At 44.1% G+C, this 12,398-nt stretch overlaps 1 protein-coding gene across 1 annotated transcript; it reads left to right on the top strand.

Moving 5' to 3' along the window:
- Window positions 1–231: 231 nt before the first annotated feature.
- Window positions 232–2,842, top strand: ttc36 (tetratricopeptide repeat domain 36). Its single transcript, XM_084142835.1, has 3 exons — window positions 232–402; window positions 762–950; window positions 2,480–2,842. Exons 1-3 carry the CDS (start codon window positions 297–299, stop codon window positions 2,746–2,748), a joined length of 564 nt encoding a protein of 187 aa, XP_083998961.1. The 5' UTR covers window positions 232–296; the 3' UTR covers window positions 2,749–2,842.
- The last annotated feature ends 9,556 nt before the right edge of the window (window positions 2,843–12,398 follow it).

The following is a 12,398-nucleotide window of genomic DNA, read 5'->3' as shown; positions in this document are numbered from 1 at the left end:
ACTGAAAACAAACTTAAAGATACCAAAAACAATTTAGTCCAATCAATGTTGCTAAATATCATGTTGCAGTCCATTGTAGTGATTTCTGTTTGTGTGTTTCACATTATACACTCACAGCAGAGTGTATGTCTGAGTTAACCAAATACAGATGATCTCAAAGTCTGCCTGCTTCCACCCCCTGCTCCGATTGGTTGAGGAGAAATATGTGAGAATTTGAGGAGAAATTACGCCCCTCTCCCACCACTTAGGATCCCAATTCCACTAGTCTGCCTTCTGCTTTTTACCCATCTGTAACAATGGCTTCAGCCCATGATAGAGCAGTACTTCAGGCTATCTTTAACCCCACCAGCCCGTCTGGAGATGTCCCTGGGTTAAACCAAGACGAGGAACTGGCAGATGATGGTAAATACCTTTTCATTCCAATGGATTTGAGTTGTCATGTGTGCTGGTGGTTGTCATGTCTGTTGGTGGTTGTCGTGTGTTGGTGGTTGTCATGTGTGTTGGTGGTTGTCATGTGTTGGTGGTTGTCATGTGTGTTGGTGGTTGTCATGTGTGTTGGTGGTTGTCATGTGTTGGTGGTTGTCATGTGTGTTGGTGTGATGTGCTGTTTCATGTTCATCATATGGACTCCAGAGCATTTATATTCCTCTTAAAGTCATTTAAAAACTGGATTATTCAATGTGTATAAAGGTCTGGTGTTTAGTCTTCTGTACCACAACACCTGTCATTCCATCAAAACACTGTTTATCTGTCTCCTAAAGACAGTGGCTTTGAGGTGGGGCTGCTACAGCAGGCCAAAGAGCTGGAGATGGAAGGGGTTACAGCAGCAGAGTCCGGGGATCTACCCACAGCCCTGGAACGGTTTAGCCAGGCCATAGACACACTTCCTCAGAGAGCCTCTGGCTACAACAACAGGGCCCAGACCAGACGACTCCAGGAGGACACAAAAGGTATTTCTATAACACCGCAGGAGGCTGGTGAGGGGCCACCTATATACTGCAGGGAGGTCAGTCGCCGTACTTTCACCTTCAAATCACCCACTATGTAGTTCTCCATTGTGGTTTATACAATCTATATAATCTACAGTTCAGTACGCTATGAAAATATGTCTCTGAAATCAACCACATGCAGTGACAGTGTTCTACCAAATATAATTTTCTGGGGATTATTTGTGACGTTATCAACCACATTTTAATCTAAAACCTCACATGTCCTTGAAAGTAACCCTGTTCAAATCAACATACAAACTGTATCCCCCAGGAGCCCTAGAGGACCTGGAGCTTATCTTTATCTGTGGGTTCTGTGTCCCCCAGGAGCCCTAGAGCACCTGGAGCTTACCTTTATCTGTGGGTTCTGTATCCCCCAGGAGCCCTAGAGGACCTGGAGTTTATCTTTATCTGTGGGTTCTGTATCCCCCAGGAGCCCTAGAGGACCTGGAGCTTATCTTTATCTGTGGGTTCTGTATCCCCCAGGAGCCCTAGAGGACCTGGAGCTTATCTTTATCTGTGGGTTCTGTATCCCCCAGGAGCCCTAGAGCACCTGGAGCATATCTTTATCTGTGGGTTCTGTATCCCCCAGGAGCCCTAGAGGACCTGGAGCTTATCTTTATCTGTGGGTTCTGTATCCTCCAGGAGCCCTAGAGGACCTGGAGCTTATCTTTATCTGTGGGTTCTGTATCCCCCAGGAGCCCTAGAGCACCTGGAGCTTATCTTTATCTGTGGGTTCTGTATCCCCCAGGAGCCCTAGAGCACCTGGAGCTTATCTTTATCTGTGGGTTCTGTATCCCCCAGGAGCCCTAGAGCACCTGGAGCTTATCTTTATCTGTGGGTTCTGTATCCCCCAAGAGCCCTAGAGCACCTGGAGCTTATCTTTATCTGTCGGTTCTGTATCCCCCAGGAGCCCTAGAGGACCTGGAGCTTATCTTTATCTGTGGGTTCTGTATCCCCCAGGAGCCCTAGAGGACCTGGAGCTTATCTTTATCTGTGGGTTCTGTATCCCCCAGGAGCCCTAGAGCACCTGGAGCTTATCTTTATCTGTGGGTTCTGTATCCCCCAGGAGCCCTAGAGCACCTGGAGCTTATCTTTATCTGTGGGTTCTGTATCCCCCAGGAGCCCTAGAGCACCTGGAGCTTATCTTTATCTGTGGGTTCTGTATCCCCCAGGAGCCCTAGAGCACCTGGAGCTTATCTTTATCTGTGGGTTCTGTATCCCCCAGGAGCCCTAGAGCACCTGGAGCTTATCTTTATCTGTGGGTTCTGTATCCCCCAGGAGCCCTAGAGCACCTGGAGCTTATCTTTATCTGTGGGTTCTGTATCCCCCAGGAGCCCTAGAGCACCTGGAGCTTATCTTTATCTGTGGGTTCTGTATCCCCCAGGAGCCCTAGAGCACCTGGAGCTTATCTTTATCTGTGGGTTCTGTATCCCCCAGGAGCCCTAGAGCACCTGGAGCTTATCTTTATCTGTGGGTTCTGTATCCCCCAGGAGCCCTAGAGGACCTGGAGCATGCCATCACTCTGAGTGGGGGTGTAGGGCGTACAGCATGTCAGGCTCTGGTCCAGAGAGGCCTGCTGCTGAGGCTGGCCTGCCAGGATGATAAGGCCCGGGAGGACTTCCAGAGGGCAGCCGCCCTAGGTAGCGAGTTCGCCCGGCAACAGGTGGTGGTCCTGAACCCGTACGCTGCCCTCTGCAACCGAATGCTGATGGAGGTCATCAACAAGCTACGCAACCCGGAGGTGTCAGAGACACAGTAGTCAAAATATAAGGCTTACCAGCCCAACACTGCCACACCAAATACATTTGTATCACTTGTGCATGCATTAAATGTTGTATTGAGGAACAAATTAATACATGTTTATGGTTTATTGAAGGTGACAGATTTTATTGAGTTATCCTGAGTCATTCTGTGGAATTCAATCAATCAATCAAATGTATTTATAAAGCCCTTTTTACATCAGCAGATGTCACAAAGTGCTATACAGAAACCCAGCCTAAAACCCCAAACAGCAAGCGATGCAGATGTAGAAGCACGGTGGCTAGGAAAAACTCCCTAGAAAGGCAGAAACCTAGGAAGAATCCTAGAGAGGAACCAGGCTCTGAGGGGTGGCCAGTCCCCTTCTGGCTGTGCCGGGTGGAGATTATAACAGTACATGGCCATTAAGGCCAGATCGTTCTTCAAGATGTTCAAACGTTCATAGATGACCAGCAGGGTCAAATAATAATCACAGTGGTTGTAGAGGTTGCAACAGGTCAGTACATCAGGAGTAAATGTCACTTGGCTTTTCATAGCCAGGCATTTAGAGGTTGAGACAGCAGGTGTGGTAGAGAGAGAGAGAGAGAGAGAGAGAGAGAGAGAGAGAGAGAGAGAGAGAGAGAGAGAGAGAGAGAGAGAGAGAGAGAGAGAGAGAGAGAGTCGAAAACAGCAGGAATGACCTGTATGTTTGTTGCAGCAATATTGACTGTTAGGTACCTATGTTATTGTAGACAGATAAATCATGTTGTCTCCAACTGGCTGTGAAGGAAAGGGAATGGAAAGTGCATGGCATTGTTTTCCCTCATGTGATCACCCTCATGTGATCACCCTGTGGTCCACTAAGTGTCTGGAATGGAAGGGCAGATGCTTGGAGAATCCATGGCTGGCCCCATGGCTGGCTTCATGTAGCCACATTTCTGAGAGTTCATTCACTTCTCTTCTACTCCAGAGGATGGCAGTATGAGTCTTTTGAAAAAGGGAAAGATCATAGTTGTGGGCTGTGTTAGCAGCATATCTGATACGTATCTGATCTTGTCCCTAAGGTATGAACAGCAAAACAACACATGGAATCTGATCTTTTGACTTCAGATTTAAACCACCTCCATATGTGGATCTGAATCCTGATCCAAACCGAACCTCCATATGACCTTTGTCTGGAGGCTAAGATCAGATATTTTTGCTCTGAAGTGGTTTTTAATGTGTTTTATTGTCAATGACAACCACCCTAAAAACAGCGGCTGGAAATGAACAATGCATCTCTGTGCTACTTCATCAATGTGAACACACAAATCTAATCAAATCAAATCACATTTTATTTGCCATATGCGCCGAATACAACATTACAGTGAAACGCTTACTTACAAGCCCTTAACCAACAATGAAGTTTTTAAGAAAATAAATTAAAGTGTTAAGTAAAAACTAGATTAAAGAGCAGCAGTAAAATGAAATAACAGTATTGAGGCTATATACAGGGGGTACCGGTACAGAGTCAATGTGTTGGGCCACAGGTTAGTCGAGGTAATTGAGGTAATATGTACATGTAGGTAGAGTTAAAGTGACTATGCATAGATAATAAACAGAGTAGCAACAGCGTAAAAGAGGGGGGGGGGGGGGGGGCAGTGCAAATAGTCTGGTGGCCATTTGATTAGCTGTTCAGGAGTCTTATGGCTTGGGGGTAGAAGCTGTTCAGAAGCCTTTTGGACCTAGACTTGGCGCTCCGGTACCGCTTGCCGTGTGATAGCAGAGAGAACAGTCTAGGGTAGGGGAGGGAATGGCTGGCAGGGAGGTAGCTCAGTTGGTAGAGCATGGCGTTTGCAACGCCAGGGTTGTGGGTTCGGTTCCCACGGGGGGCCAGTATAAATTTTAAAAAAATATATATATATATCAAAAAAATAATAATGTATGCACTCACTAACTGTACGTCGCTCTGGATAAGAGCGTCTGCTAAATGACAAAAAAAAATAATTAATAAATAAATAGATCCACAAACAATGCAATTCGCCATCACACTGCCCTATCCCATCTGGACAAGAGGAATACCTACGTAAGAATGCTGTTCATTGACTATAGCTCAGCCTTCAACACCATAGTACCCTCCAAGCTCATCATTAAGCTCGAGGCCCTGGGTCTGAACTCCGCCCTGTGCAACTGGCTCCTGGACTTCCTGACGTGCCGCGCCCAGGCGGTGAAGGTAGGAAACAACACCTCCACTTCGCTGATCCTCAACACAGGGGCCCCACAAGGGTGCATGCTCAGCCCCCTCCTGTACTTCCTGTTCACCCATGACTGCGTGGCCAAGCACGCCTCCAATTCAATCATCAAGTTTGCAGACGACACAACAGTAGTAGGCTTGATTACCAACAATGACGAGACCGCCTACAGGGAAGAGGTGAGGGCTCTGGGAGTGTGGTGCCAGGAAAATAACTTATCACTCAACGTCAACAAAACAAAGGAGCTGATTGTGGACTTCAGTAAACAGCAGAGGGTGCACCCCCCTATCCACATCGACGGGACCGCAGTGGAGAAGATGGAAAGCTTCAAGTTCCTTGGCGTACACATCACTGACAAACTGAAATGGTCCACCCACGCAGACAGTGTGGTGAAGAAGGCGCAACAGAGCCTCTTAAACCTCAGGAGGCTAAAGAAATGTGGCTTATCACCTAAAACCCTCAGATGCACAATTGAGAGCATCCTGTCGGGCTGTATCACCGCCTGGTACGGCAACTGCACCACCCACAACCGCAGGGCTCTCCAGAGGATGGTGCTGTCTGCACAACGCATCACTGGGGGCAAACTACAGCAAGTTACAGCAATATTGGCTGTGTGGACTTCACCACCAACATATACCTAATACACACAAATCTAAGTAAGGAATGGAATTTAAGAATGTATACAGATATGGACAAGCAATGACAGAGCGGCATGGACTAAGATATAGTAGAATATTATAGAATACAGTATATATATATGAGATGAGTAGTGCAAGATATGTAAACAATATTAAAGTGACTAGTGTTCAATTTCTTAAAGTGGCCAGTGATTTCAATAGGCAGCAGCAGCCTCTAATGTGCTAGTGATGGCTGTTTAACAGTCTGATGGCCTTGAGATAGAAGCTGTTTTTCAGTCTCTTGGTCCCAGCTTTGATGCACCTGTACTGACCTCGCCTTCTGGATGATAGCGGGGTGAACAGGCAGTGGCTCGGGTGGTTGTTGTCCTTGATGATCTTTTCGGCCTTCCTGTGACATCGGGTGCTGTAGGTGTCCTGGAGGGCAGAAAGTTTGCACCCGGTGATGCGTTGGGCAGACCGCACCACCCTCTGGCAAACCCTGTGGTTGTGGGCGGTGCAGTTGCCGTACCAGGCGGTGATACAGCCCGACAGGATGCTCTCAATTGTGCATCTGTAAAAGTTTGTGAGTGTTTTAGGTGCCAAGCCAAATTTATTCAGCCTCCTGAGGTTGAAGAGGCTCTGTTGCGCCTGTGTCTGGAGAGCCCTGTCGTGTGGTCAGGTGCCTCAAAGAGGGATTTAGGGAAATTGCAATTGGCTCAGAACAGGGCAGCACAGCTGGCCCTTGGATGTACACAGAGAGCTAACATGTCAGTCTCTCCTGGCTCAGAGTGGAGGACAGATTGACTTCATCACTACTTGTATTTATGAGAGGTATTGACATGTTGAATGCACCGATCTGTCTGTTTGAACTACTGGCACACAGCTCGGACCCCCATGCATACCCCCACAAGACATGCCACCAGAGGTCTCTTCACAGTCCCCAAGTCCAGAACAGACTATGGGAGGCGCACAGTACTACATAGAGCCATGACTACATGGAACTCTACTCCACATCAGGTAACTGATGCAAGAAGTAAAATTAGATTTTAAAAACAGATAAAAACACACCTTATAGAACAGTGGGGAAATTCAAATGCTTAACAGGACAGGAAAATTGTCCAATTCACACACTTATCAAAAGAACATCCCTACTGCTTCTGATCTGGTGGATTCACTAAACACACATGCTTCGTTTGTAAATTACGTCTGAGTGTTGGAGTGTGCCCCTGGCTAGCTATAAATAAAATGGCAGGTCAAGGGCAGGCGGAAATAGAACTTGCTATATTTTAGATGCTTGATGCGCTGGAAGTCCCGCTTCTACTCATTGGTTTTTAGGAGCATACCAACATGGGTGATTGAAAGATGCACAAGGTTTATTCAGATTATCTCATCTCCCAAATATCACTATTTCTAAAACAAGCCATAGAAAGTTGGTTGCAATTTCAATTTAATCCTCCAGAAACAACAGAACAAATAATGCAACAAATATTGTGGTTAAATTCAAATATACTAATTGACAAAAAAACTTTATTTTTTGACAAAATGTTTAAAAAAGGTATAATCTTCGTAAATTATATCATAGGTAGGACTGGTGGAGTTATGTCGCACATGCAGCTAACAAAAACATATGGAAATGTCTGCTCTACCCAAAATTACAACCAAATAATTGCAGCATTACCGCAAAAATGAAAGAGGAAAGTGGAAGGGGGAGTAAGGAACTTGTCTGTCGGCCCTGCATTAAAGAACATAATTGGTTAAGGAAAACTGTGATAAATAAAAAAGTATATCAGTTTCATTTAAGGACCAAAGGATTGACAGCCATCCCATATAGATTGCAAAATAGTTGGGAAGAGATTTTTGACGTACCGATCCCATGGCATAGTGTTTATGAACTGACACACAAAACGACACCGGATTCAAAAATTAGAATCTTTCAATTTAAATTATTATATAAAATTCTTGCTACCAATAGAATGTTATTTATATGGGGGATACAATCTTCCCAGCACTGCAGATTTTGCTGTGAAGAGACAGAATCATTAGATCATTTGTTTTGGTACTGTCCATTTGTAGCTTGTTTTTGGACACAGGTCCAGGAATGGCTAAAGGATTGCAATATTTACCTGGAGCTAACCTTGCAGATAGCATTACTGGGTGATCTGAAAAGTCATAGTCAATCGATCAATATTATAATAATACTTTTAGCAAAAATGTTTATTTTTAATTCACAATCTGTAGAAGCAATGAGAATAGAAAGGTTCAGATCTTTTGTAAAACATCACAGTACGGTTGAAATATATATGGCAAATAGAAATCCTATATGGATGGTGTTAAGAGATAGATGGGAGGTTTTGAATGGAGTTGAAGGATGGGACTAATAACAAATAACAACAAATAGTAACAAGATAGCTAATAATGTAAAGCATACTGTGTCCATAATAAGTATATAGGTTGTATGTTGGGAGCTTTTGGGAAAGAGCACAGTTAGAAAGATATGTCATATACAGTGGGGAGAACAAGTATTTGATACACTGCCGATTTTGCAGGTTTTCCTACTTACAAAGCATGTAGAGGTCTGTAATTTTTACCATAGGTACACTTCAACTGTGAGAGACGGAATCTAAAACAAAAATCCAGAAAATCACATTGTATGATTTTTTAGTAATTCATTTGCATTTTATTGCATGACATAAGTATTTGATCACCTACCAACCAGTAAGAATTCCGGCTCTCACAGACCTGTTAGTTTTTCTTTAAGAAGCCCTCCTGTTCTCCACTCATTACCTGTATTAACTGCACCTGTTTGAACTCGTTACCTGTATAAAAGACAACTGTCCACACATTCAATCAAACAGACTCCAACCTCTCCACAATGGCCAAGACCAGAGAGCTGTGTAAGGACATCAGGGATAAAATTGTGGACCTGCACAAGGCTGGGATGGGCTACAGGACAATAGGCAAGCAGCTTGGTGAGAAGGCAACAACTGTTGGCGCAATTATTAGAAAATGGAAGAAGTTCAAGATGACTGTCAATCCCTCGGTCTGGGGCTCACTGCAAGAACTCACCTCGTGGGGCATCAATGATCATGAGGAAGGTGAGGGATCAGCCCAGAACTACACGGCAGGACCTGGTCAATGACCTGAAGAGAGCTGGGACCACAGTCTCAAAGAAAACCATTAGTAACACACTACGCCGTCATGGATTAAAATCCTGCAGCGCACGCAAGGTCCCCCTGCTCAAGCCAGCGCATGTCCAGGCCCGTCTGAAGTTTGCCAATGACCATCTGGATGATACAGAGGAGGAATCGGAGAAGGTCATGTGGTCTGATGAGACAAAAATAGAGCTTTTTGGTCTAAACTCCACTCACTGTGTTTGGAGGAAGAAGGAGGATGAGTACAACCCCAAGAACACCATCCCAACCGTGAAGCATGGAGATGGAAACATCATTCTTTGGGGATGCTTTTCTGCAAAGGGGACAGGACGACTGCGCCGTATTGAGGGGAGGATGGATGGGGCATGTATCGCGAGATCTTGGCCAACAACGTCCTTCCCTCAGTAAGAGCATTGAAGATGGGTCGTGGCTGGGTCTTCCAGCATGACAACGACCCGAAACACACAGCCAGGGCAACTAAGGAGTGGCTCCGTAAGAAGCATCTCAAGGTTCTGGAGTTGCCTAGCCAGTCTCCAGACCTGAACCCAATAGAAAATCTTTGGAGGGAGCTGAAAGTCTGTACTGCCCAGCGACAGCCCCGAAACCTGAAGGATCTGGAGAAGGTCTGTATGGAGGAGTGGGCCAAAATCCCTGCTGCAGTGTGTGCAAACCTGGTCAAGACCTACAGGAAACGTATGATCTCTGTAATTGCAAACAAAGGTTTCTGTACCAAATATTAAGTTCTGCTTTTCTGATGTATCAAATACTTATGTCATGCAATAAAATGCAAATTAATTACTTTAAAATCATACAATGTGATTTTCTGGATTTTTGTTTTAGATTCCATCTCTCACAGTTGAAGTGTACCTATGATAAAAATTACAGACCTCTACATGCTTTGTAAGTAGGAAAACCTGCAAAATCGGCAGTGTATCAAATACTTGTTCTCCCCCTGTAGATAGTAAGTATAAGCTGGAAGTAGTATATGTATATATATATATATATATATACAGTGGGGAAAAAAAGTATTTAGTCAGCCACCAATTGTGCAAGTTCTCCCACTTAAAAAGATGAGAGAGGCCTGTAATTTTCATCATAGGTACACGTCAACTATGACAGACAAATTGAGAAAAAAAATCCAGAAAATCACATTGTAGGATTTTTTATGAATTTATTTGCAAATTATGGTGGAAAATAAGTATTTGGTCACCTACAAACAAGCAAGATTTCTGGCTCTCACAGACCTGTAACTTCTTCTTTAAGAGGCTCCTCTGTCCTCCACTCGTTACCGGTATTAATGGCACCTGTTTGAGCTTGTTATCAGTATAAAAGACACCTGTCCACAACCTCAAACAGTCACACTCCAAACTCCACTATGGCCAAGACCAAAGAGCTGTCAAAGGGCACCAGAAACAAAATTGTAGACCTGCACCAGGCTGGGAAGACTGAATCTGCAATAGGTAAGCAGCTTGGTTTGAAGAAATCAACTGTGGGAGCAATTATTAGGAAATGGAAGACATACAAGACTACTGATAATCTCCCTCGATCTGGGGCTCCACGCAAGATCTCACCCCGTGGGGTCAAAATGATCACAAGAACGGTGAGCAAATATCCCAGAACCACACGGGGGGACGTAGTGAATGACCTGCAGAGAGCTGGGACCAAAGTAACAAAGCCTACAATCAGTAACACACTACGCCGCTAGGGACTCAAATCCTGCAGTGCAAGACATTTCCCCCTGCTTAAGCCAGTACATGTCCAGGCCCGTCTGAAGTTTGCTAGAGTGCATTTGGATGATCCAGAAGATCATTGGGAGAATGTCATATGGTCAGATGAAACCAAAATATAACTTTTTGGTAAAAACTCAACTCATCGTGTTTGGAGGACAAAGAATGCTGAGTTGCATCCAAAGAACACCATACCTACTGTGAAGCATGGGGGTGGAAACATCATGCTTTGGGGCTGTTTTTCTGCAAAGGGACCAGGACGACTGATCCGTGTAAAGGAAAGAATGAATGGGGCCATGTATCGTGAGATTTTGAGTGAAAATCTCCTTCCATCAGCAAGGGCATTGAAGATGAAACGTGGCTGGGTCTTTCAGCATGACAATGATCCCAAACACACCGCCCGGGCAACGAAGGAGTGGCTTCGTAAGAAGCATTTCAAGGTCCTGGAGTGGCCTAGCTAGTCTCCAGATCTCAACCCCATAGAAAATCTTTGGAGGGAGTTGAAAGTCCGTGTTGCCCAGCGACAGCCCCAAAACATCACTACTCTAGAGGAGATCTGCATGGAGGAATGGGCCAAAATACCAGCAACAGTGTGTGAAAACCTTGTGAAGACTTACAGAAAACGTTTGACCTGTGTCATTGCCAACAAAGGGTATATAACAAAGTATTGAGAAACTTTTGTTATTGACCAAATACTTATTTTCCACCATAATTTGCAAATAAATTCATAAAAAATCCTACAATGTGATTTTCTGGATTTTTTTTCCTCATTTTGTCTGTCATAGTTGACGTGTACCTATGATGAAAATTACAGGCCTCTCTCATCTTTTTAAGTGGGAGAACATGCACAATTGGTGGCTGACTAAATACTTTTTTTCCCCACTGTATATATATATAATAGAATTATTGTAAAATTAACTCTGTCCATAAGGTAAGTAGAGGCCTGGGCGTTGTTGTTCACTAATTTACCCTAAGTAGGGAAAGGATGGCGGGGTTGAAAAGTAATAAAGGGGAGTATATATATATAAATAAAACATGGGGTATTGGAAGTGAAGCAGACAATGACATTGATAGAAGAAACAATCTATCTGCAATATTAAGCTGATAAAAATATAAAAAAGTATTGCGCCATGTGTCAGATTCAAACTGTTACAGCTCGGTCTGTTCTCTGTTCTCCATAAACATTATTTGCCAACATGTCATTAATAAAATATATGATCAACTGTTACTAATGATCCTCAGCAACAACCACACGGCCGTGATGGCTTTACACAGGAAGAAAATGAAGGCAGTCCAATGACCTCATGCGCACGTGACTGCATGAGTTGGACCCGGTTTGGTCAGCATGTTAGGAAAGGGCCGATTTAGCTAGCATTGGCCTGTACAGAGAACTAAGTCAGGACTACCCACAGTTGAGCTCAGCTCAATGCTGATTGGCTAATTTTTTAATACATTTTTTCATAAAATGGAGGCCAAATGCTTGCTGGCATCAATCAATCAAATGCTACGGCGACAACATGTCATACTTTTTTGGTCCAAACAGCATCAGATACATACTGAGACAGAGGGGGCGCTGTTTCTGCTCTGATGATTTCTCCGGTGAGAAAATTATGAAAACACAGAGAGACAAAAGAGAAATGTTTTTATAATTTAAATGTTTTTATTGGCCAAATATCATCCATGAAAACACGCCACAGCTAGTTTGCAGCCCCTAATCAAAAAATGCTGGCGGAAGTGTTGTGGAATCCAATTGGCTGCTTTCACATTAGCTAGCCTTGTATGTTGACGAAAAAAGTTAGTTTAATGAAAAACAATGTGCCTATGTTTTTGATTTTGTGGCTCGGATAATGGGATTATTACTAGTACATTGACACCTTCCATCCCTGGATTGAGGTACATCTTCAAGCCATATCCCTTGTCTGGCACAGAGTAAAAACATATTGGC

Source organism: Coregonus lavaretus, assembly GCF_964263955.1.
Source record: "Coregonus lavaretus genome assembly, chromosome: 26".
Taxonomy (NCBI): domain Eukaryota; kingdom Metazoa; phylum Chordata; class Actinopteri; order Salmoniformes; family Salmonidae; genus Coregonus; species Coregonus lavaretus.
The sequence above is the reverse complement of the archived record's forward strand: the minus strand, read 5'-3'. Positions and strand labels throughout refer to the sequence as shown.

Excerpts from the sequence above, each read along its gene's own strand:
- ttc36 (XM_084142835.1), top strand. The coding sequence starts at position 297 with ATGGCTTCAGCCCATGATAGAGCAGTACTTCAGGCTATCTTTAACCCC. Across the intron at positions 403-761 it reads CGAGGAACTGGCAGATGATG|ACAGTGGCTTTGAGGTGGGG; the intron begins GTAAATACCTTT and ends TGTCTCCTAAAG. Across the intron at positions 951-2,479 it reads ACTCCAGGAGGACACAAAAG|GAGCCCTAGAGGACCTGGAG; the intron begins GTATTTCTATAA and ends TGTATCCCCCAG.